Source organism: Lissotriton vulgaris, chromosome 4_1, assembly GCF_964263255.1.
Source record: "Lissotriton vulgaris chromosome 4_1, aLisVul1.2, whole genome shotgun sequence".
Taxonomy (NCBI): domain Eukaryota; kingdom Metazoa; phylum Chordata; class Amphibia; order Caudata; family Salamandridae; genus Lissotriton; species Lissotriton vulgaris.
Genome location: NC_141691.1, coordinates 1,465,763,745 through 1,465,786,896, shown reverse-complemented (window position 1 = coordinate 1,465,786,896; position 23,152 = coordinate 1,465,763,745). Strand labels below are relative to the sequence as shown.

Sequence of the window (23,152 nt, the reverse complement as noted above, 5' to 3'; positions counted from 1 at the left end):
CACCTGCATTTTTGCCTATATTTCCTCTACTTTGATAGATACAACTGTAATCATTTTGCACTGAATGGGAAGACTAGCATTGGCCCATAACTCAAGGGGTGAGACCCTTATTTTATGCAAAGCTGATAAACAGGTCTAAAAGTATGCTAATTTGATCATCCAATGCAGCAGGCACACAGACTGTTACCCTAAACTGTAGGCTCCTTTCCATTATTAAAATGGTAGGACATGAAAGTGCTGCAAATTAAAATCTTACAAAGCAATGGGAAAAAAGAGACAAAGAGAGAGAGCATGTGTACAGATCATCATAAACCAATTCTTTGTTTTGTTTATTTGACAATTGGCTACGTTTGCGTTTGTCAGAAGGGAAGTTAGCCTAAATACTAGGAGTAATATAGTCATCATGGAAGTAGATTTACTCCTTTACCTCTTTCCTGTACAACCAGATTTTGCCCAGGTGTCTCTCCTAAAACTGTTGCATTATGTTTCTACATTTCTTTTTCAGTCACGTCACAACTACCTATTTTCTGTTCGTTTCCTAATAGATCTTATTGCGGCATTAATAACTTGGACACACTACTCTTTTGAAATCTTTTTCAGTACTCGATATCACCAGATCTGCTCAGTGCTATGTTTACACTTTATTTATCTGATATGATATTAGTATCAGGCCTTGCTCATCTCAGTTGGCCTCGTCTTGTGACTTTCTCCTGGTCCATTGCGATCAAATTACCACAATGGGCGCTTCACTCCTATTGTTGGTATTTTTACCTCAAACTCAAAAAACTCATAACTCCACTTCTATTGATTGGTTCTGGTGTCATTTTATTTAATAAAATGCACTCTATTTTTCTTGTGCTCTGTTTTCACTTATTTACTGTTGGAGTGCTGCATAAATGCTTTACACATTGCCTCTAAGTTAAGTCTGACTGATTTCTGCCAAACTACCACAGGGAAAAGCACAGGTCCATTTAGTGAATTTTCTGGTTGTCACCGTCAAGGATTGTGATTAATAATTGAGGTGGGTTCTCAACCCCTTCAACAAATAATCCAATTTCTTTCTCCCTCCAACTCCTTTTCAATCGAGCATCGGGCCATCCAATAAGGCTCCAAGTACTCTGTCCATTCAGGAGCAAACTGCTTGTAAGCGTCTTTTTTTATTGGTTCACAAAGGTGGTGATGAGTGGGTGCTGCCATGGCTCGAATATTGTGTTATGTGGAACAAAAATATGCCCTGTTGGTTCACTCATGTGGTTCTGCTGGGAGCGGGCAAAATCATAGACAATTGGAATTTCCGTTAGGGTCAAGAATGCAGATGAGCCAAATGTATAGGAGCTGTCTTACAAGGCGATAATGGAGACATCAAAAAGGGAAATCTCCACCTGATGGATGATTGAGTTTCGACTCCAATTTTCAGCTACAAAAGAGCTATTTCACCCGAAGTTTGGGAATGTGGGCTCAGTATATCAAGGTATGGGTGAGGGTGGGAGAAAGCTTGGATTGGCAGTCCTGAAGTTGATCCCAGTGCTGTCTCTTCTTGAGAAATGGAGGGCCTGTTAAAGTTGGCAAAGGGGTTAAGTGCAACTGTTCCAAATATTTGAACCTTGTAGACCAAGAAACCTCTGGAACACTGACATGAAGAGATTTGCTTGGAAAAGATCAAATATCAGTTTGATAGCCACTTTACTCTCAGGGTGAAAGGCTGCCTTTGTGAGCCCCAAAGTCCTGACTTGTCAACAGCCTTGTAAAACCAACAATGGACATTCTTTAGCTACTAACCCCTTTACTGCAGGGGTAATACCCCCACGGTGCGGGGAGGCTGAGGTCCGCGGCGCCGGTGTGCTCATGACGAGCCCAGCTCGTCATGACTCACAGTGGAGCTGTGCTCATGACGAGCCCAGCTCGTCACAGACCCGCCCACTGATTAATTATCTTGCACAGGCGGGGAATTAGCCGCGCGTGGGCGGGTCGCGGCCATTATGACAAGCTCAGCTCGTCATGAGCACAGCTCCACTGTGACTCTCAACGAGCCGAGCTCGTCATGAGCATGGAAGGGGTTAAAGTGACAAAATGAACATCTCACATATGTGCATGCAGTGGATTTGGATGTCTTTATAAAGATTAAGCATGGGAATGCTGTCCTTGGAAAATAAGCGATGATAAATTTCTGCTCTGACCGGACCCACAATTCCGGGTCCGGTCAGAGCGGTTACGTCCAGATTCCGAACGGGTGCCTGGTGCAAAGGGCGGTGTGCCAAGTCGCCACCCCCCCCCCCCCCCCCCCCCCCCTCCTGAGACCTATGGTGTACGTATTAGCATCTTCCAATAAACTCGGTTTCTCTCCATAATTGAGGGAATCTATCTAGTGTTTTGAACTTTTTTACAATAGCAACCCCAGGTTAGGGTGGGTCTTAGCGCGCCCATACTGCTGGGGTTCTCCTCACATCACACTGGTCCTGATGAAAGCCTGACAAACTGTTCAATTAAAGGCAGAAACATGTTGACCAACACTCTTGGGATAAAAAAAGACTTTTAATTTGGTCCTTTATCCCACACTTTACCTAATTGGACATTTTTAAATTCACTTATATCACCCTTCACCAATCACTGAACCAGCTCCACAGTAATCTGGCGTTGCAGCACACTAGAGTGGCACTCGGCCACTCCTGGTGGGTCCCAATGATGAAGCATGTCACCAACTAGGTTGGTGAGTGAGGGTCTTCAGAAAAACCAAAAGTGGTTTCATTCACTAGTTACTGCTACAGTGAATGCGGATACATGCTTGCTCTTCTTGTATGTTTGATACACTCCTTTGTTGTTGTTTGGTCTTTGGTTGAGTGGAGTAGGAGTGTTCTTTTTGTTCCCTTCCTCTCCTGTTGTTCTATACACAGTAGGGCATCCACAGGATTATTCAGACTCTTCTTAACAATGGAGTTACTATATAAGAAGGCACTGCGGTTACTAGCCCGGTATGCATAGGCCAGTGGTACGGACGTCCTATCAATTGCAGAGGGGCCACAGACAGAGGGTGAAAGTTCTACACTGCTTCTTGATGAAATTCAATGAAACAGGAGATGTGGGAGATATGCAGTTTTTCCCCATAGAAAATGCATTATCACAACTTGCATATATTCAGTATGGAGTATTGTTAGGAGGAGTCAATGACCATGGGTGAAGTCACTGAGTGAAAGAGAAGCAGATTCACACAAATGGCACATAAAAGGCAAAACGGATTGTAGCCATGAAGTATTCGTAACAGCGTGCATTGTGCCTCACCCACAAGTCCCAAAGTAACTGCTGCAGTAGCAGCTTCCAATCCTGCCAATGGCTGGCATGATCGCCATACTGTGACAAACACTAGGCAGAAGTAATGACTTGAACTCACCTACAGTTGAATGGAATAAATGAATGCTTGGATACAGGTTTTCGAAATACAATAGGCAATAACATAAAACACAAAATATATTATGCTGCAGCACATTTGAATTTGAATTTGTTAGGCGCTCCAGCTACCCAAAAAGGTTTCCCGGCGCCGACAGTGGACAGAGAGCAAAAACAGTAGGCAGTAGGGTAGTGAGTTGGGCTATTGGTTAAATAGCCATGTCTTAAGGGCTCGACAAAATTTAATGTAGACTGTTTCCTTGTGGATGGATAAGGGAAGGGCATTCCAAAGAAGAGGGCCTAAGTAGGAAAAGGATCTCCCCCCCCCCCCCCCATCCTGGTGAGTTTAACTCTGGGCACCACAAAAGTGCACTTGCTTTCAGACCGTAGGTGACGAGGGGGAATGTAGGGGCGAACGATTGAATGAAGGTACTGGAGGGCTGTTCCAGTTTTACAGTAATCCAGTTTAAATTTTGAACATGTAGCTCAGTGCTTTGAACTTTATGCGGTTCTCCACCCTGAGCCAATGTAGATCGCGAAGGTGTTCTGAAATAGGGGAGGTTTTGTGGATCCTGCAGAGAAGTCTTGCTGGAGCGTTTTGTATCGGCTGTAGTCTTCGGGTCACTGCTTTATTAGAGCCAAGATATAGGATATTCCCATAATCCAGCCGTGAGGTAATGAGGGCATTTACCACGGTTTTTTGGGGGTTGATAGGTAGCATCCAGATGATTTTCCTGAGCCATTTTATGATGGTAAAGCAAAGTGCTGTGATCTTAACTGTTTGCTGTTGCATGGTCAGTGCGTATAAAAGCGACTAATGCCCAAATTCCGGACATAGCTGGAAGGCTTTGGGAAATTTCCCTTTTCTGCTGGCCAGTGCGAAGAACTCCAGAGACTTTTATTTTTGCCTAGAATCAGTATTTCGTTTTTTTCACCGTTTAATTTAAGGAAGTTTTGACTCATCTAGTTGGAGATTTTGCTAAGACCCTGTTTCAGAAGAGAAGGGTGCAAAGGGGTCAGAGTTAGAGAGGGAGAAAATGATCTGGGAGTCATCTGCGTACGTAAAAAGTGTTAAACCGGCATTGTCCGTGATGTCAGCTAATGGTCTGACATACAGGTTAAATAGCAATGGACTGAGGATCGATCCCTGGGGAACTCCATGCAGAGATGGGTAAACCTTGGAGCATGCCGTAGCAGACGAAATTTAGAAAGTTTGGTTGTCCAAAATATAGGTAATCCAGTCAAGTGCAGAGCCACAGATGCCTAGGGGTTTTAGTGTATGAATTAGGAGGACGTGGGAGATGGTATCGAATGCTGCACTGAGTTCCAATAGCATTAGTGCAACTGTCTGTCCGGCATCTAAGTACTGCCTTAATCTTTCAGTGACTCCCAACAGAGCAGTCTCTGTGGAAAAGCCAGATCTAAATCCGGATTGGGAGGGATGGACGATATTGTTCGTTTCGGTAAACTGCAAAAGGTGAGAGTGGATATGCCTTTCAAGGATTTTTGAGAAGGGTGGCAGAAGTGAAATGGGTCTATAGTTAGAGAGAGTGTCTGGATCTGCTGTGGGTATTTGCATCACATTATTACTGATTGTATCATATTAAGCCAAAGAACATCATGCACTTTTACATTTTTCTACCACTTGACAGCATACTAACATTTGTGAAATATTTCATGCCGAGTTAAAAACAAACGATACATTAAGTACCTTTTAACCTGGCAGTGGCAAACTCACAATGATTTAATTATGCTCTGGAAGCAACGAGAAAAATGAGTGGGACTGGAAAAAACTGCAACCTACAGACCCAAGCACAGCATTAACGTTCTGCAAACAAGTCTAATGCATTAGCAATTTATTATTCATATGGAGCTACTCTATAGCAGTAACTATCGAAAAGTAAAGATCCTGTACATGCTTGGAATATAAAACAACTGCCGTACTCATATGTTGCTAATTGTGGTTGCAATATGTTAATACTCAAGTTCATGCTATATGCTTGTTTTTTTTGTGAAACTCTGAATATAAAGTAATCCCTAGATATATGGGTGAATACAATGTTGAAATGTACAGTGAGACACACTAGTACATCGCAATACTGTGAATGAAATGGGTTGTTATCAGAGAAATACGTGATATATGTTTTGAGAAAATCTATGAAGGTCTACGGGGGAAAGGGTGAACTTCATTTTGATTGATCTGTTAAGTCAGGCATCCCGAATAAAAACATTCTGCTAACCTCACTGGAGTTCAGAACTGTAGATTAAAAAAAAGTCCTAATGAGATCTGTACAAAGCGGTTTGAAGCTACAGAAGACCAGTTACAGCGTGAAGCACGTGTGAATAGCGATGGGCATCAATGCAATATGACAATATTCGTTTTTTAAGAAAAAAGTAACATTGACAGGCTTTTTCCCCTGGTCATCAAACTGAAATAAAAATGTAGGATGTTAATTAGATTCACAAATCGAAAGGAAGGCTGGACTCTCTCGTTCTTTTTTGAATGTCAAGAGTCCACAGTATTAAGGAATATTAACCATGCTTCTAACTGACCTACAGTAATCTCAGCAGGGCAAAACATTAGGATACAGTTGTATACTCGTTTTAGGAATATTTCTTAAGCTGCTCAAACAGCAACAGCACACAATGAAGTTGTGTCACCTGTGCGTCATGGCAGAGGCAAAACGCATCTCCGCAAAGGTCTTATTCTTCAGCAATCACAATTTTATGACTATTTCCCCATTGGGAAATTGTCTTCACTTGAAAAGTAATAAATGTGACCAGGGTTGAATGAACATACAAATTGCCAGCAGTTATACAAATTGCCAAAAACTCAGGAATCACAAAGCCAGAGTCTTTAACCTTGAAAGAACTGCAGTTTGTCTGTCTCCTTCCTAAATCAAATTTGCAGGACGTGGATGAAGAAATTATTCATAAAGAAACGTTTATCTTTTTAAAACACTAAGAAATGGATGGCCTGACATCCGTGCAAATTGCTTTGTTCATATTTCAGCAAATGCATATTTTTTGTAAAATCCTAACGTACTTGCATAATAATTTAAACAGTGGATAGGGGAATGCAGTGCTCCATGGATATCCGCATTGGAGACATAGCTTCAAAGATTTTAACACAACGGAATAAAGTGAACTCGTTATGCGTGCTACATTCTCACCACGAGTAATTCTCTCCACAAAGCTACAACCTTTAATACCGCCCACCTATGTTATCACTTCTCTACCTTCTCACACATAACCAGTGCAGTACGCTACAACTCTATTGCAGGCTTTTTACTGCACTTTCTTGCTCCTTTATAATGCACAAACCCCTTTTGGATGCTTGAGTAGATGTCACTAAAAATCATGCACTTTAGTCAAAAGTTTTGCAAAGCTCCCATCACACCAAATTCTTCGTATATGTAGACAACATGGGTAACAAACAACATCTGTTCATTTAATTCACGCTGTTTCAGTCAACTCATAGAAGCTTCATGGGACTACACCCTTTAGGTAGAGTGCAGTTTATGCCTTGTGCTACCTAAAAAACTAGCCTTTAATTGGTCAGCGCACTACTCCATCTTTCATGGCGCCTGAAGCCGAATGGGTATCCTTTCTAACAACCCATTTTGAAAAGCCAGAAAAGGAAGAAGGTCCACTGGCCAAACCTCCAGCTATGGCCCGAAACTTAACTTATGCCAATTGCTAGGTGAAACACATGTTGGGACACCCGAGGAACCTGCCGAATCGAACATAAGGATGCCATCGGCAACCAATACCAAATCGTTACTCCAGCATGAAGAACCGTCTCAATGGGCACCCACAACACTCAAACTCTAACGGAAAGAACAGCATGAATTATAACTGAGGGTCGCTCAGATGAAGCTCCTGGGCCAAATGGTCTACCCCAGGCTCTGTATGAACAGGACACAGAATTCTGGGCCAAACAACTGGCACCCTTATTTTCTTACTGCTGGACTAACCAGGCATTACCGGAATCTTGGTGTGGCGCAATTATACACCCAATTTATAAAGGCGGCAAGAGATCAGATCCGAAACATTACAGGATTATTACTTTATTGGATGTGGAATCCAAATACTACGCCAAATTGTTCCTTTAAGATCTGGCGTCTTGGGCTACAAAAAAACATCTTATACCCTTTAACCAGACAGGATCTGTGCCAAAATCAGGTACCATAACCAACGTGCTTGCAATATCTGTCCTGTTGGACTAAGTGGCAGCATCAGGAATGCTAACGCATGGCTGTTTTGCTGACTTTAAGGCCGCTTTTACCCGTGTACCCCAAATCCGTTTATGGCTCAAACTGCGGAAATGGGGGATTTCACCAGTGCTCCTACAAGCTATAATTGTGCTACACACTAACCCATGGATCCGTATAAAACTTGGGGACGGATTGTATATCTCAAGAAAAATACAAACATCTTGTGGAGTAAAACAAGGTTGTGTGCTGGCTACCCTTCTTTTCAATCTCTTCATTTCCGACCTGTCGGAATCACTCGACGAATTCAACTCTCATCCTTCAAAACTTGCCGGGGTAAGAGTTAGCAATTTACTGTATGCAGATGATCTTGTCCTGCTCAGCCACACCAGGGTCGGTTTACAGAGACTACTCGGTCAGTTGTCTCCTTACACCACCGAAAACGAACTGGAACTGAATCTATCAAAGACAAGGGCAATCACCTTTGAGTTAAGGAAATACCAAGAAGGCGGTTGGCAGTTCAAGGGTAAAATCATTGATAGGGCTGCTTCATATAAGCATCTGGGAGTCCACATGGATAGAAGGGGTTCATTCTCAAAACATAGAGATGAGGTAGAAGCCAAAGCTTTGACAATACAGGTGGCATTTAAGAACCTCGCAAGGCAATTGTACGGCCCAAGCCTGACCCCTTGTATAAGTGTCATGAAGGCAAAAACCCTCAACTTCCTAACCTACAGCCAGGAGATCATGCAAGGGAAAGACAACAGCCTGGTGAACAAAACAATAACAAGAATTTTCGAACAAGTGCTGAGCCTTCCAAAAACGTCATCCTCTGCTCAAATACGAATTGAGTTTGGTCTCCAAGATCACCGCTCGGTAGGGGCTGGAGCATTCATCAGGCTGTGTAACAAGTTACGCACCTCCAGAGAAGGAAGGCTGGAGGCCCTTTTGTGGCAGGAAATCTCAGCCGGTCAGCTTGGTAGATCATACCAGTGCTACTTACAAGACTCTTTAAAACTCCTGGACGCAGAAGAAATCTAGAGCCCCAATCCATTGCAGCAGGCACTTAAAATCCACATCAAAAAGAAATGTCCGCCTAAGGTCCTTCCACTTGAACAGAGCTCAACTGGCACAACGGAAGCACGCCGGGTCCATCGTATCAGGGTTTAAGCGTCCCTTTTGTCATGCACCTACTCAGTGTTGTGGAAAAAATGATTTTTGGTCATCAGAATGGGTGAATGGCCATTCCTGTAACACTTGCCAAGTTGGGCAGCACAAATACCAACATAATGTGCAGGGGGTGTGGGAGCAGCAAGGAAACAATCAAGCATGTAGTATGTCTTTGTCCTGCACTCCTCGAAGGTCGAAAGATTTTGCTAAAGAGCGAATGGAACAAACTTGGAATCCACACTTGTCGACAAGCTATCCTTGTATAGAAGAATCCGGACAACCCACTGCTTAATATCCGGTTCACCAAGTTAGTCACAAGAACAGTAAAAAGACTTATAAATAGTAAGAGCCAGCAAGCTAACAATTGTTAACCATAATAGGGAGGAATAAGTCCGATGTTGTTTTGTCGATTTACTCACCTCACCGTACTACCGAACAGCAGTGGATTACAGCATTTTGCACATGGTTAACTTGCTGTTCTCGGTCTTGTGGGACCCTGGAACTTTTACATTATTGCATGCAAGGATTTTACTTTACAAATGGAATTGCACTATTAGTGGTATTAGTCATCAGCTTTAAATAATGACTAATGTCTTGTCTTGAGGCTTTAGCTGATGACAAATTAGAACAGACCACCACAGCTCTCAACCGTTTCTTAAAAAGTATCAATTGTCTAGATGAAGTTTATATTTTAATACCATGAACAAATATAGATTGCTAGGTTTTTTAATTATTCATTAATGAACTTTACATTTTTCAATTTGCTTGCGACGGTATCAATGCACTAAATGGATGCATTTAGGCGGATTCTAAAAAAAACAAGAGGAAATAACGTAAGCAAAAACACAGGATTTAGATAACGCCTGCTTACTGTTCTACGTGTAAATATTTTAGGAATTATTTTACATGTTTTTTATCAGTAATGCATGCTCACCATTGTAATGATTTTTATTAATCAAACAATAAAAGTATTCTTCTAGTGTAGTAGACAATACATTTGGCATAATGAGCAAACATAATAGGAGCCAAAGTAGGAACTTAAGCAGGTTACTGAGAAATCCTAATATTAGAATAGTCACTCAAGGAATAACCAGGATAGAGGGAAGGATATGGAAAAATATAATAATTAATTGATTGTTTCCATATATTCTGGACAAACCAAATAAATCCACTGACTTCCTGTTAAAAGAGGACACTAATCTCTGGGCCGCTCCTGCCCAACCACTGCCCAGTTCTTAAATACCCACAATAGAGATGACCTACTGAGGGCAATGAGGTCCCTTTAATTCAAAACCACAATACCATCCTTGTGTCCCAGGACCCCCATCTAGATTTACATAGAGAAGGGCTTTCTTTGATGAAGTCTAGTGACCCGAATAGGGTGGTGATGTATTTGCCAATTGCATTATTTGGAGCAAGCAAAATTAAAATATACAATTAGCTTAGGTAGCGGGCTGAGGTATGTGTTGAAGAGAAGCAGTGCTGTCTTGCAGCCTTACACTTAAGGTACCTCAGAAGGGATATTGGGGAGGCTGACTATCTGTAACCTGCCAGCGATCAGGGGCTTGATCTATTTCGAGGCCTTTTCTTGAATGCCTCTGAGTCTTAGTTCTTTAAAATGAATAATATAATGTACTGCACAGAATGCTTCTGGAAAGCAATCATTAATTTGGTGAATTACATTTTCTCTATATATATGGGAATGGGCCAAAACGTCCTTAATATGTACATTACATAAAGAAAATAGCTACAACATACTATGTGACGCTGGTCTGACTGGGTGCTATGTCTGGTTCACCAACAGAATGTTTGCTTATTAAGAAAGAGAGAGGTGCTATGGACCATATGTGGTAGTTTTGTGAGATAGTTCAATGGCTTTAGAAGAATATGATAAAAGAAGTTTAAAAAAATATATATGGTAGGGTTAGACATTGGACTGAACCCTGCACCTTTGACTTTGGGTGATACAGGGGAAGATTCAAACTCACTATCCACTGACCACAATTAGTGGAAAACTTACTACGTACTTGCTTTATAGCTGCCCATTTGATAAAAGCTTAAAAGGCGCAATCCCAGAAATCACCCTCATCGCAATTTTAGTGGGCCAACGTTCACTCAATATATACTGTGGAATAACTTACAGGACCGGTGAGGGACAGTGTCTTGCAGGTCTAAAAGATCTGGACCCCATTTCTGAATGTTATTAAACAAGCTGGACGAGCTTCGTAGGGAGGCTGTGACATCGGAACCCCCCAGGCTCTGGTTCTCTTGGATTTGTCTGCCGTGTTCGACACGGTGGACCATAAGATCCTGGTGGACCGTGGACCGTGTCGGACGTGCAGGCTTCCAAGGCAGAGCTCTGAGTTGGATTACCTCCTTTCTGGAAGACCGAACACAGGCTGTTCGCCTGGCAAATTTTACAGCGCCAGGGCTGAATACCACATGTGGGGTTCCCCAGGGATCTTCCCTATCCCCACACCTGTTTAACATCTATTTACTTCCCCTAATCAAAGCCTTAAAACAGAGGAAAGTAACAACATTTAACTACGCAGACGATCTGCAGCTCTCCTTCACCATAGACAATTCCACTGAATCTATCATCAACTTTCAGGACACTATGGTGTTCATCCGCAATTGGATGGATCATAACCATCTGAAACTGAACCCCGGAAAGACGGAAGTACTGCTGATAGGAGATAGTTGTATCTCCTGGGGCCCTCATTATTGGCCAGCAGAACTAGGGTCTTTCCCTAAACCCTCCTCTTCCGTAAAAAGTCTGGGGGTGACTATTGACAAAGATCTGTCTCTAAACACTCAAGTAGGTACAGCAGTTTCTAAATGTTTTTTCCAACTGCGAAAGATCCAAAAGATACATCACTTGCTTACCCAAGCAGCACTGATACAAGTTGTGATTGGCCTAGTCTTATCCCATCTAGATTATGCGAATTCAATCTATCTAGGCCTCCCCTCTTATCAGATCAAGAGGCTCCAGCTTGTACAGAACCAGGCAGAAAGACTGATTTATCAGCAGCCTAAGTGGCAATCGGCCAGATCTTTGATAAAAAAGCTGCATTGGCTCCCACTGCTCCAGCGGGCCACCTTCAAAACCGCCTGTCTCACATTTAAATCCCTAAATTGTTATAGCCCAATCTTCATTAACAAACTGATCCTGAGGTATGTTCCAACCGGTGATCTCCGTTCTAAACATCAAAATCTATTGGTGAGCACAAAATTCAAACGCAAGCGACATGGTGGGTGTCGCTTTGGATATTTGGCACCACAACTATGGAACTCACTCCCATGGGAGATCCGTTCGTGCCCCGATCTGCTTCAATTCAGAAAGCAGCTTAAGACATGGCTGTTCATACAGGCACATGAGTAAATCGTCTTTACTGAAGTCACGTCAGAACAGTCAACTCATAACTGCTCAAATTAGCGCCATGAAACCTTGGTCAAAGTGCGCTTTACAAATAGGTTGTAACATAACATAACCTAACATAACAAGAGAAAACTTGTTTCGGTTCATGTCACTTTCCGAAAATAATCAGTATTTCAGGTCTAATTAATCCTACTTCTCTGATGAACAGTGGGAGGCAATGTCAAAATGTAATTTTGTAAGGCGTTTTGATTGGGCTGGTGTAGGTGGGAGGAGGCGGGGACACTTGGGCATTGTATTCTTAATATCCGTTAAGATCAATCATACAAGCATCCTTCTGCACCGGGTGGAAGGGGTACTCTAATATTTGATAGTGGAACTGGTACTACTGGAAGATTATATGTTCAGTGCTTCGAGGTGGGGTAAATTTGTTGACCGTTTGACATCATTAGTTGTAATTACTTTTATCACATTGGCAGACTGGGCATGTTTGCTTGTTTGGCTATGGAGCTTCTTTCCATGCAATACATTGATATTGTGGAGGAAAAATTATGAGCTTTATCATTCAACAATGCATATGAACATGGTTCAGCACTTAATGGTTGGATGTTTGAGTTCAATAACTAAGTTGATAAACACACTCTTTATGTACACATATAAGAACCTCCAATGTAGAGACTTTTTTTTCGTCATTTGTCCTTTATTAAATATCTTCTCACATAGAAATACATCAATCAGATCGAATCCAGGAGCCGTTGCGTTTCGTCCACATATGACTTCTTCAGGGCTCTGACGAGTATGTGGGATTTGCCAAATCCATAATATCTTTTGGCACAGTTTATACCAAAGGATAGTCCGATTGTGTAGTCTGTACATCTAGTAATCTAGATCTGTCCCAGCATGTCCGTAATGGCAACTGCTTTAAGTATGTATTTCTACGTGAGAAGATATTTAATACAGGACAAATAAAGAAAGAAAATCTCTACATTGGAAGTTCTTATATGTGTACATAAAGACTGTGTTTATGAACTTTGTTATTGAACTCAAGCATCCAACTATTGAGTGCTGAGCCACCCTTTGTGCTTTTGAATTTTGGAGTTTTTTCATATTTTGGAGTAGAGAGGGGTTGTACTCCTTGGTTCATTGCACCTTTGAAAGTATTATATACCTTTTTTATTACACTATTGTTGGCAGGTGCGGTTTTCTTTCGACTCAACCCTTTAGTCGTGTTTGATATTTTGCATATGTACATGCCTTTGGGCTATAGCTCTTTGGAGCGTAAGATGTATGTTTTGCATATGTCTTCTTAGAACTCAATGAAAAATGTTTTTTTTTTTTTTAAACTTGACAAAATGTGCAGTATTATGCCGCTAAATCGGCTTTTCTTGCTGCTTAATTTAATCAACTCAACCACATAATTTAGTCTGTCCATGCTGCTTAATTCCAGTGGCCCTGCCTATTTTTTAAATCCAATGACAATAATGAATTGGGTGGTAGACAAGACTTTAGAGTAGAGTGTAGATTGTCAAATATGACCGTCTTTCTGCAAATTACATACAACTTTACTGGATCATCCTAAATAAAGAAGTCAGCTTCAGAATAACTATGTCATTAAGGACTTTACAAGATGTATTATACCAAAATTGTGGCAGCCTAAGGTGGTACATGGTTACATTTTACAGGCCTATAAATCATTTTAAACACAAAGCTTTAGCAGTCATATTCATGTTTTGACTATGGGTACACACACTATAATTAAGGGCCTATCATAGGTAACACCTCACTGCCTTCACAGCCAAAATCTAGAAGGAGCAGAATAGTATGTGTTGTCACTTAAGTTGTCTGAAAAGATGCAATGTATTAATTCTCATTTGTAATTAAGGGTTTCAGATTAGTGAGATAGTTCTTCATTATGAATGCTTATTGGATGGACCTCTATTGATACTTGAGAGAAAATAATTAAACCTTATTAATAATCAAAACTAGATTTGAGGGGATGTTTATGTTTTTCCATCCATGCACTGCAGCTATTCTAGACAAACATTTTTACTGGATCAATAATGGTTCCATGAATTTTGAATTGCAAATATTCATCACCTTTATCACCTTTGTTATTGAAATCTTCATGACTAAGTAGTCGTACAAGCAAATATAAGTTCAAGTAACACTTCTAAGGGTGATAAGAATAAGTGACCTACAGTAACACTGAGAAGAGTAGAGAGGCAACCAAAAAACACAGAGAGTATACAACAGATTTTTCTTATGCTTTCATAAAACGAGTGCTAGTCCTTCATTGATATGCACAGGTCATTTTTATTGCATTCTTCAGAAAGTCTCTTGATAAAAGATGATCAGACAACACAACCAACGCTTTTCGCCCAGGTTGGGCTTCCTCAGGGCAAATACTCAAAAAGGAAGAATCGCTAGTACAGCAATGTATCATTCGCAAGACAATCACTATGTTCTGAACTTTTCAAGAAAGCGGAGGTATCCAAAAGAGTTCAAAAAGAAGCTGAGTTAGGTAGTCAGGAATATTGACATATACCAGTGATCGGCACAGAAAATCTTTTTTTTTAAAGTATTGAGATCTTCTAAGTGTCTTGGTTCGACGAGATACTAATAGTGTGCACTGTGATATGTGACACTATGCAGAGTGAAATAAGATTCCTGGCCCGTCGAATAACCGCGCGAAAAAAAAGCCTTTTCGCGCGGTTATTCGCCGTTGCCGCTGGCGAGAAGAGCGACCGGGTGTTCAATGTAGGAACGGGACAGAAATCTTATTTCACTATGCACAGTGCACACTATTAGTATCTCGTCGAACCAAGACATTAGAAGATCTCAATACTTTAAAAATCACTGGTATATGTCAATATTCCTGACTACCTAACATATCCTACCTGTGCATATCAATGAAGGACTAGCACTCGTTTTATGAAAGCATAAGAAACATCTGTTGTATACTCTCTATGTGTTTCTTTGTTGCCTCTCTATTCTTCTCATTTTTGCATGTTTAGGGTTCATTGGCAGTGGACCTAAGAGGTGGACAACATATGCAAATAAGAATTTGCTGTGACGTTGGTGTATAGTGTGGGTAGTGCAACCAGTCAATCCTTACTGCCATTCTTTGCTGTTTTTTGTTGGACCTACAGTAACACCAGTTTTCCATCTTCATTAAATTCCTAAAAGCTGACTAGCTCCAATTTTGTGATGGATTTGGAAACTCTTTAACAGAGACAAAATCACTCAAAGTAAAAAAATACTGTATCTAATAGGAAATACTTTATTTTCTATCTTTTTTTACAAACATAGTTTACACAGTTTTTACTGTCTGTTTAAACAAAAAGTGTCCCAGGATCTACCACACATATGGAGATAATCAGCATTTAAAATATTTAAAAAGACCATAAAGAACTACACAATCTGGATGTAAGAAAACTGTTAAAGGGGAAACCTAATAGAAAACCATTTGCTCAAATTGTTGATAGAATAAATGCTATACGATTAACAAACAAGTTAAATAATGTGTTTACCAGGACATTGCAGGTTTCCAGATTTAAAGACACTTTAAGTGAATAAAACTACATTTTCAAGTAACATACTTGACAGAGATCCAAAGAAAATTGAGTAAATGGTTGAACTCTTCCACAACAAATGAACACACAATCAAATTTCAAAATTCCTCAATTAGCAATGAAAGAAGCAGCAGTCCAAACAATATAACTGTTACATTCAAGCAAGAAAATGGCTGATATTGACCCTAAAATCATGCCACTGCTTTAAATCATGTCTGCAGGGCAGCAGGACTTGTTTCTGTATAGCTGTATCATTTATAACTTGCAGTAAAACAGGATACCTTTCATGACTATCCCCGTTTCAAAGTTGCCAGTTGGTGTCCTTTAAAGTTATTTGACTGTAGAGAGTTGTAATCCCCTTAACGACTAAAAGAGACATGACTACCAAAACCTTTGTGCTGAGTCCTTATGTTGGGTAGTCACACTCACAAGTCCCATGAAAATCCAAAATCAGACACCCTTCTTTTTACAGTATCAAGATTTAACTCTGCAAGAGTTGTTAAATGTCTTAGCTAGGATCCTGATCGCCTATGTCGTAGAAGCATTTTACTGGAGGTGTTTGGTATTTGATAGGCACTAAGATCAGATTTTTCTCATATTATCAGAGTAAGGAGAGAGGGCAGTCCAATTGATCTTATGTAAAAACTCACAGCAAAGAAGGATGAATAAAGTGATTTCTAGATCACAATGACTTCTGAAAATACAGCAACTGAAGCACCATCCCAATGAAATTGAAAATCTGATTGGTTCCATGCACTGGCAACATATAAAAAGACTCCTTCAAGTCATCCTGAACAATCTTTTAGTAGGTGACTTTATGACAGCTTTTATCAAATCTACAGGCATGGGAAACTCTTTAATAAGTCCATGTCCTGGTACTGCGTAGGACACAACAAAAGACCTGTGACTAAAAGATATGGAGCAAAACTGATATGTCCCCAGGGTCAAAAAATGAATTTCCTAAGTCATAAGACACTAGTATCTCAGAAGAGAATTGAAGTTGCTCTAAGAGTTAAATGCTCAAAGAAAAGGTTATATGTGCTTATGTAGGAAATGGTTTGCATCATTTTTATATTAAGGAAATGGGGTGTAACCATTGAGCTCCTGACCATACTATTCCATTAAATGGCCCTTGCACAGAAATGGGTCCCATACTCACTGTGCCACAGAGCTCTAACTGTACCTAATTAATAAAAGGCTAAGAAATCCAAAACTGCTTAATTGCATGTTTGTGTTCCCATTTGGGGGGAAGTGGGCTTGGCAGTTTGGCCCAAACTGTTATAGGAGCAACAACAAGTTGATTTGCATATGACTGGTCTCTGTCTAGAATGGTATGTTAGGGGAAGAAATTGGACTTAAATGCAGCCCTGAGTCAGAGATGAATTCAAGCATTCCTTCCATCACTTTGTTGCGACTGAGTGGCTGTGCTTATCAGGACATTAGCATAACACTTTGCAGCATAGCTAGGGAAAGTGAGACATGGGGGTTCTAGCTCTGAAAACAGTCACTGAGTGGGCATACAGATAAGGAGATCAGTAATGAGGGCTGAATCTTGTGGACCTTCAGTGAGTCTGTTTTTAATTAAACGTATTGGGATTTTCATATAATAATATCTATAACTAATGGAGTGTTTGGATGATATACAGAATGGGAGAAAGAGGAAATAATCAAGAAGAAGGCTTGCATGAATGTTTGGAGCACTGGCTGTAGTATGCACCAGATGTTGAAAATAGGGAGCAAAAATGCTCCAGATGGTATGGACCTGCCCTATGAGAATTCTGGGAGGGAGTAGTGGCATGCATCAACAAGGTCACTGAAAGAACAATCCCATGCACCTCACCCGCGTGTCAACTGGTTGGGTTCCCACAACCAGCCAAGCAAACAGTGACCACTATATTTGTGGATTGTGTCCTAGTGTTCGCAAAGTGAGAGATTACAATGAAATGGAAAGCCACCAAAAGCCCTCAAGTGAATAAATGGAGGGAGGTCCTCATCCTATGGGCTGGTTATGAAAGTACAGTTTTGTTTCAGGAGAGGAGGAAGGGAATAATAGATAATGCCAGGGCTTGGGACTGCTTATTGGAATGTCTAGCACAACCGGACACCGACTTCCCTGATAGGTCCCTACTTTCTGGCCAAGACACAGGGGAAGCCTGAACTTTCCTGGGTATGAATATGGGGTGCCCTGGGTTGCATGCTCCTCTGGGACAACTCTTTACTGTGCGGGAGAGATAAATAGTACTGTGTTCCTGAAATTGGTGCAAGGCAGGGACTGGGTGGGATGAGAGAGAAAAATAGAAAGATAGTTTACTGTGTTAGAAGCAGGCCGAAATCCAGTCAATGTACTGTATAGACCATAATTTCTGCAAAGTACTGTCTATGACTGAACTGACGCAAATGTACAACGATTGTATAACGTCCGATTATAACTTATTCTTTGACTGCAAAGCTTATCACTGTTAATAAGCAACAAAAATGTGTTTAAGAAAAAAAAAGAAGGTAACATGCACTATCTTCTAATACAGGGATTGATATTAACTGTAGCCCTGACGTCAAGGGCTCCTTCGATTTTTATAGGCATTAGAGAAATGAAAATCCTACATTTTGAGGTAGCACTCAGTAGCCGCAGAAAGTTTGCCCACATATCCAGTGTTTCCAAGATTAGTTCTATGAGCAGAGGTAAGGATACAGATTATCAAGCAGCCTGTAATCTTCGAATTACCTAAGGCACTCTGCAGAAGCAGCAGAGTAGGTGGGTACCCTAACTATAAATTCCCACACGTTGAAACCTTGCATACCTTTTATCTCTCAACCGATACCTGGTGCAGTTTCCAGATAACGTTTTTCTACAGCACAGAGTTTTCCCCTACTCACATTAAATGCACAAGTTTATATGAATGTGTGCCAAGCATCATGGAGCGTGCGCAGGATGAACTCTCGGTCTGGCAAGGGTGGGCAATTTGTAAGTTAGAATGTGTTGAGCATCACCAAGAGAGGAGGAGGTGCAACATAAAAGGTTAAGGAAGTGCAGGGCCTGGGTCACACAAAGGGGCATGCCTAGACTCATTTTTCGTTATCCTGAAATTGCAGGCTTCTTAATGCTGATGTGGGCTCTTACATGGTGCAAGACGCCTGGTGGCTCAAAGCAAAAATCTTAACAATGCAATGCTTTTTGCAAAACAAAACAGGTAAGAGTTTTTTTTAAAGGATTTAATAGCATCATAAACCTTATGTGCAGCACAAATTTTCTTGCATGACTTAATGGATTTAGTCTCTCTTAGGCCGGTCTACGAAGAGAAGTATAATATAATGTAAAATAATTCTTTCAGAAAAATATGTCGCAGTGTGTAGTCAAATGCAATAAGCCATTTCATAGAATTTAGCCGAGGCTTAAGCAACCCCAAGAAGACTCCACAACCACTTCCTAAAATGAAGATCACAGCACTGGGTATTCAGAAAAGAAATTATTTCTTATCAGAGGATGCATCTTTGATTGGAAAATCCCTGAATGAAGAACAGCTTTGTATGTGTAGTCTCAGGAATATGCCCAAAAGGTAGAAAGAGGGTTGAGCACAGTGGTCAGCCAGCTCTTCCAAGGACATTACTAAGCCTTTCTTACAAGATGTGGGATCCAGCAGCTGAAAGTGAGACTAGATAAAGATTCTGATAAAAGTAAATTCCCAGGTAGGCTGGAATACAGGGAAGGGCACCTCAATACTGTTTAGCGACAAAGCCTTATTTACAAGACAAGAGATGGCTTATTTGAATGACATTTCGCTCATAATAAAATAGAATGCTTTTCATATTTTTCTTAATAGCTCCAATACTTAAATATTTTAATTTAATTCTTTACCTTCCAACCAATGTTGCTAAGGGTAGCACTTAAGAGCATTTTTCTGTAACAAAGCCAACACAAAACAAAAGTAGTCCTAACCCCACGTCCATACTGTAGATTATTACATTCAAGTTTAACAAAAAGGTTTTAACCAAAGTGCTGTAAGAGGAGATTCACATTTTAACTATTGCTTTTGGGCTTGATGAGTAAACTGGACATTTACCATGCAATATGTACAGTAACATGTTAAGTACTGACCTTGTTTCTTTTAGCCCTTCTTTCTGTATGACCGCTAATATCTGCTTTGCTGTCATAGGCGAGTTTGGATGTTTTTCTAAAGCCTGAACAATGATGGGGAGAAAAAGAACAAAAAATGACTAACCTGGCAGAATTACAGCTTCATCTGCTTTCCATAAATTGCTTGCATGCAAGTGGATTGTGGTGGCTGCTAACTTTGTATGGTCAGTTCCAAGATAAAAAAAACATAGCCACAGTGGAATTAATTTGATACTTATGAACAACTTTGTGGATTTCAAAGAAATTCTAAACAGAGCAGAAAGCTTTCATCAGGATTCAAATACTATCCAACTGAGCTCTGATTTAATTTCAAAGTTCATGCACTACAATTTGCCTAAAAACCTTACCTTGCAGGGGATCTTTAACTTCCCTTTACAGCGACTCCAATTTACAGACTGTATCAGCTGTTAAAGCAATCCCTAAAATAACTGTCCATGTTGTCCTGCCTCGTTGCAGTTCTGAGGAGTGACATACAGAATCAGGGATAGCATGACCACCAAAACTGCTTTGCAAAGGATACTCTCCATGACAGAGCGCTGAGACGAGATGAATTATTTTGCATACCATCTTCTTTTAAATGTAACAACTACACAGGCTGCACACTACAGCTGAAGCGCATTACCTCTTTCTCAACATGAACTCCCCAATATCCATTGTTGAAAGATAATTTTATTTTATTACTACGTACCTTATGGCATACTAAAGTAGATCAAATAAAAAAAGTCTCCTGATCAATTATGTATTTACTTATTTCCAATAATACAAATATGTGCAACAGATGTATTGAAGGAAAATATCTAACACTTTAAGTAACAGCGATACTAACATTCTCATTTTGTTCTGTTTGAGCAAAAAACTTCTCTCTCAAAAACTTAATTTGAAAATTGATAAAAATGAATTCTGAAGCAAAAAGTTGTGTCACATTTGAGAACTTATATTTTCAATAGGCCTGAAAGGCCGGTTTAAGATTCCTGTAAAATGGTAAAGTAAAAGGAAATAAAGAAAAGTTGCCAACTGGCAGCGCATACAATTACAAATCACTGCTTGCTGTCAGTGTATAAGGAAAACGGTCTGATGAACAAAGCCTGAATACAGTGCTTCAACTTCCATTCCTCTAATATTTTGTGAATCACAATGTAAATCTGCCAGGATATACAAGTTCAGGCTAGTCATCTTTGCTGTGGGGCTATAGCACTGCGTAAAAAAAATGAGGCGAGTTTAGGGGGTGGCGATGAGAACGAGCCTGTTCAAAGAAGCTAACCCAGTTTTCTCACAGCTTCCCTCATTAGATGCGTCTGCACCTCTAGTTCTCTTCCTCTCTACTAGTCACTCATCATAGGGTAAAGAGACAGTTTATCCATATTTTACACCCTCAACCCAACAAGTAAATTTAGCAGCGTAGTCACACGCCGGTGAACACTACAGACTTCACAACCTAACTCAGCACACACTAAAAGAACCCACATGCCCGGAGTTTAATACCCACAAAGGAGCAGAAATCCAGACTTTAATATCCTAGACCAACAGGGAGGCCTCCGGGATGTCACAACCTACTAAAAGACAAGTAAAGTGCATGATATGTTACAATCGGATTCCTAAATACATGTATTTCTGCCAATATCTTCCCCAGTCCTATATACTATCACCAAAACAGCAATGGCATATGTGGTAATTGTTGGGGTTCCACAAAATTTAGCAAAAATAGGATTAACTGTGCATGAGCTCTTCATAAGACCTGCTGTGACATGGCCACATGACAACTTCAGGAAGATAACAGATCAGCACAAATCCACTTGAAACTATTTAACAGAGCAGGTGACCTAAATACCAAACTAGAAAGAAAGTCAAAAGAGAGGTGAGATGGTTTGAAATCTTAAAAGTCAAGTAATAAACGCTCTAGAACATCTATAGAAGTGTTGCCTGACACAAACATCAGCCAACTGAGATTTCTGAAAACGTGTTTAAATATAACAAATGTTTTCAGTCTAGTGTGGTGAACGTCCACATTAACAACGTTATTCTAGGTGTTTGCTTGGAATAAGTAAAGCTTAACATGGGTGTGTTTACACTCACAGTAACAGTTTCTCCAGCCTTGAGGCAAGAAAACACAAGAAAGAAGGTGAGATGACTAGACTCCTTTCCACACTAACATGATAAAGGCAAACCTCAACCCTCCAGCTCGGAAAGCAGAGAAGGCATCTCTTCAGGCACACCTCTTCCCCATGTTGCAAGGATCACCATACTAGACAGTGCTTTAAGAGTCTCACCGTCCCTTTCATTGCTATGCCTGGTCCCCTCTAGACTTGTATGGCACTCCATTCCTTTATAGCAAAGTCCACCTATATAAATACATTTCTAAATGGAGGCTTGTCTTTTCCAGGAGGCAGAGGAAAAATCCTACATTTAGGGTCAGTATTGTGGATTAGGAAAGAGGGGCCAATTGATGGCTGGATGTTTTTAATTTGTTACATTATGGGTCATCATCAGCAGCAGAACTGGAAATGCTAACAAAAACCATCACATAACAGTGTTTAAAGTTCTACATGAAAGTGGAAAATCAGCAAACCCAAGGCTTCAGGAGCACTTATTACAGCTCAAGTGGATACAAATCTTAACAAGCATTCGCAAAGCCTTTTTATCTTGCATGTGCTTGTTGGTGTATATTTTTTTATTTACTGTTTTAAGATAGTGGACGAGCTTGGAGTGTTACTTCGAAATGAACATGTATAATAAAAAGGTTTAAAAAAAAGCGAGGCCTGTTAGCAAAGTGCAGCTGCCCTCCTAACAAAGTTAAAAATAACTAAATAAATAAACAGAATGGACGGGGCCGGGGGAGCAATTGGGGCAGAGAGACCAAGTAAATGCACATAACAAGGGGTGGCGAGGGATCAACAAAGATTTGGGGGAGGGGGGGAAGGATTGTAAGGAAGCTATGCTCCAGGAGAGGGGCAAACACAAGAAGGAAATCCATCTAAGAAGCAGCAAGATATTTAGATTGACATGAAAGGCAACTAATGATAAGCAATAAACCGGCTCAAATCATACCATCTGTATTGGTATTGTCCACAATAGGTCTTTAGACATTAGACACTTACAGCGAGCTATAGGCGAAATCTAAAAATTGAAAAACCACACTTGTCAACATGAAACATAATCTCAGTAAAAGCTCGAATGTTCAGAATGCCAAAAATTTGAATCCCAGCAAAGCACCTTCAACATTCAATGCTTCTAAGGTAGGTACATTGAAGTATCAATAATTTGCTTATAGCAACATTTATTATAAGTAGTGCTTAGAAACAGAGATATT

At 40.5% G+C, this 23,152-nt stretch overlaps 1 protein-coding gene across 1 annotated transcript in view; it reads right to left on the bottom strand.

The window, feature by feature from the left end:
* The window catches only part of ASXL3 (ASXL transcriptional regulator 3), a 319,112-nt gene that overhangs the window by 230,260 nt on the left and 65,700 nt on the right, over positions 1 to 23,152 (bottom strand). Inside the window, exon 2 of the mRNA XM_086965699.1 lies at positions 19,807 to 19,889. Within this exon, the coding sequence (XP_086821825.1) occupies positions 19,807 to 19,889 (83 nt within the window). The remainder of the gene's footprint in view (positions 1 to 19,806; positions 19,890 to 23,152) is intronic.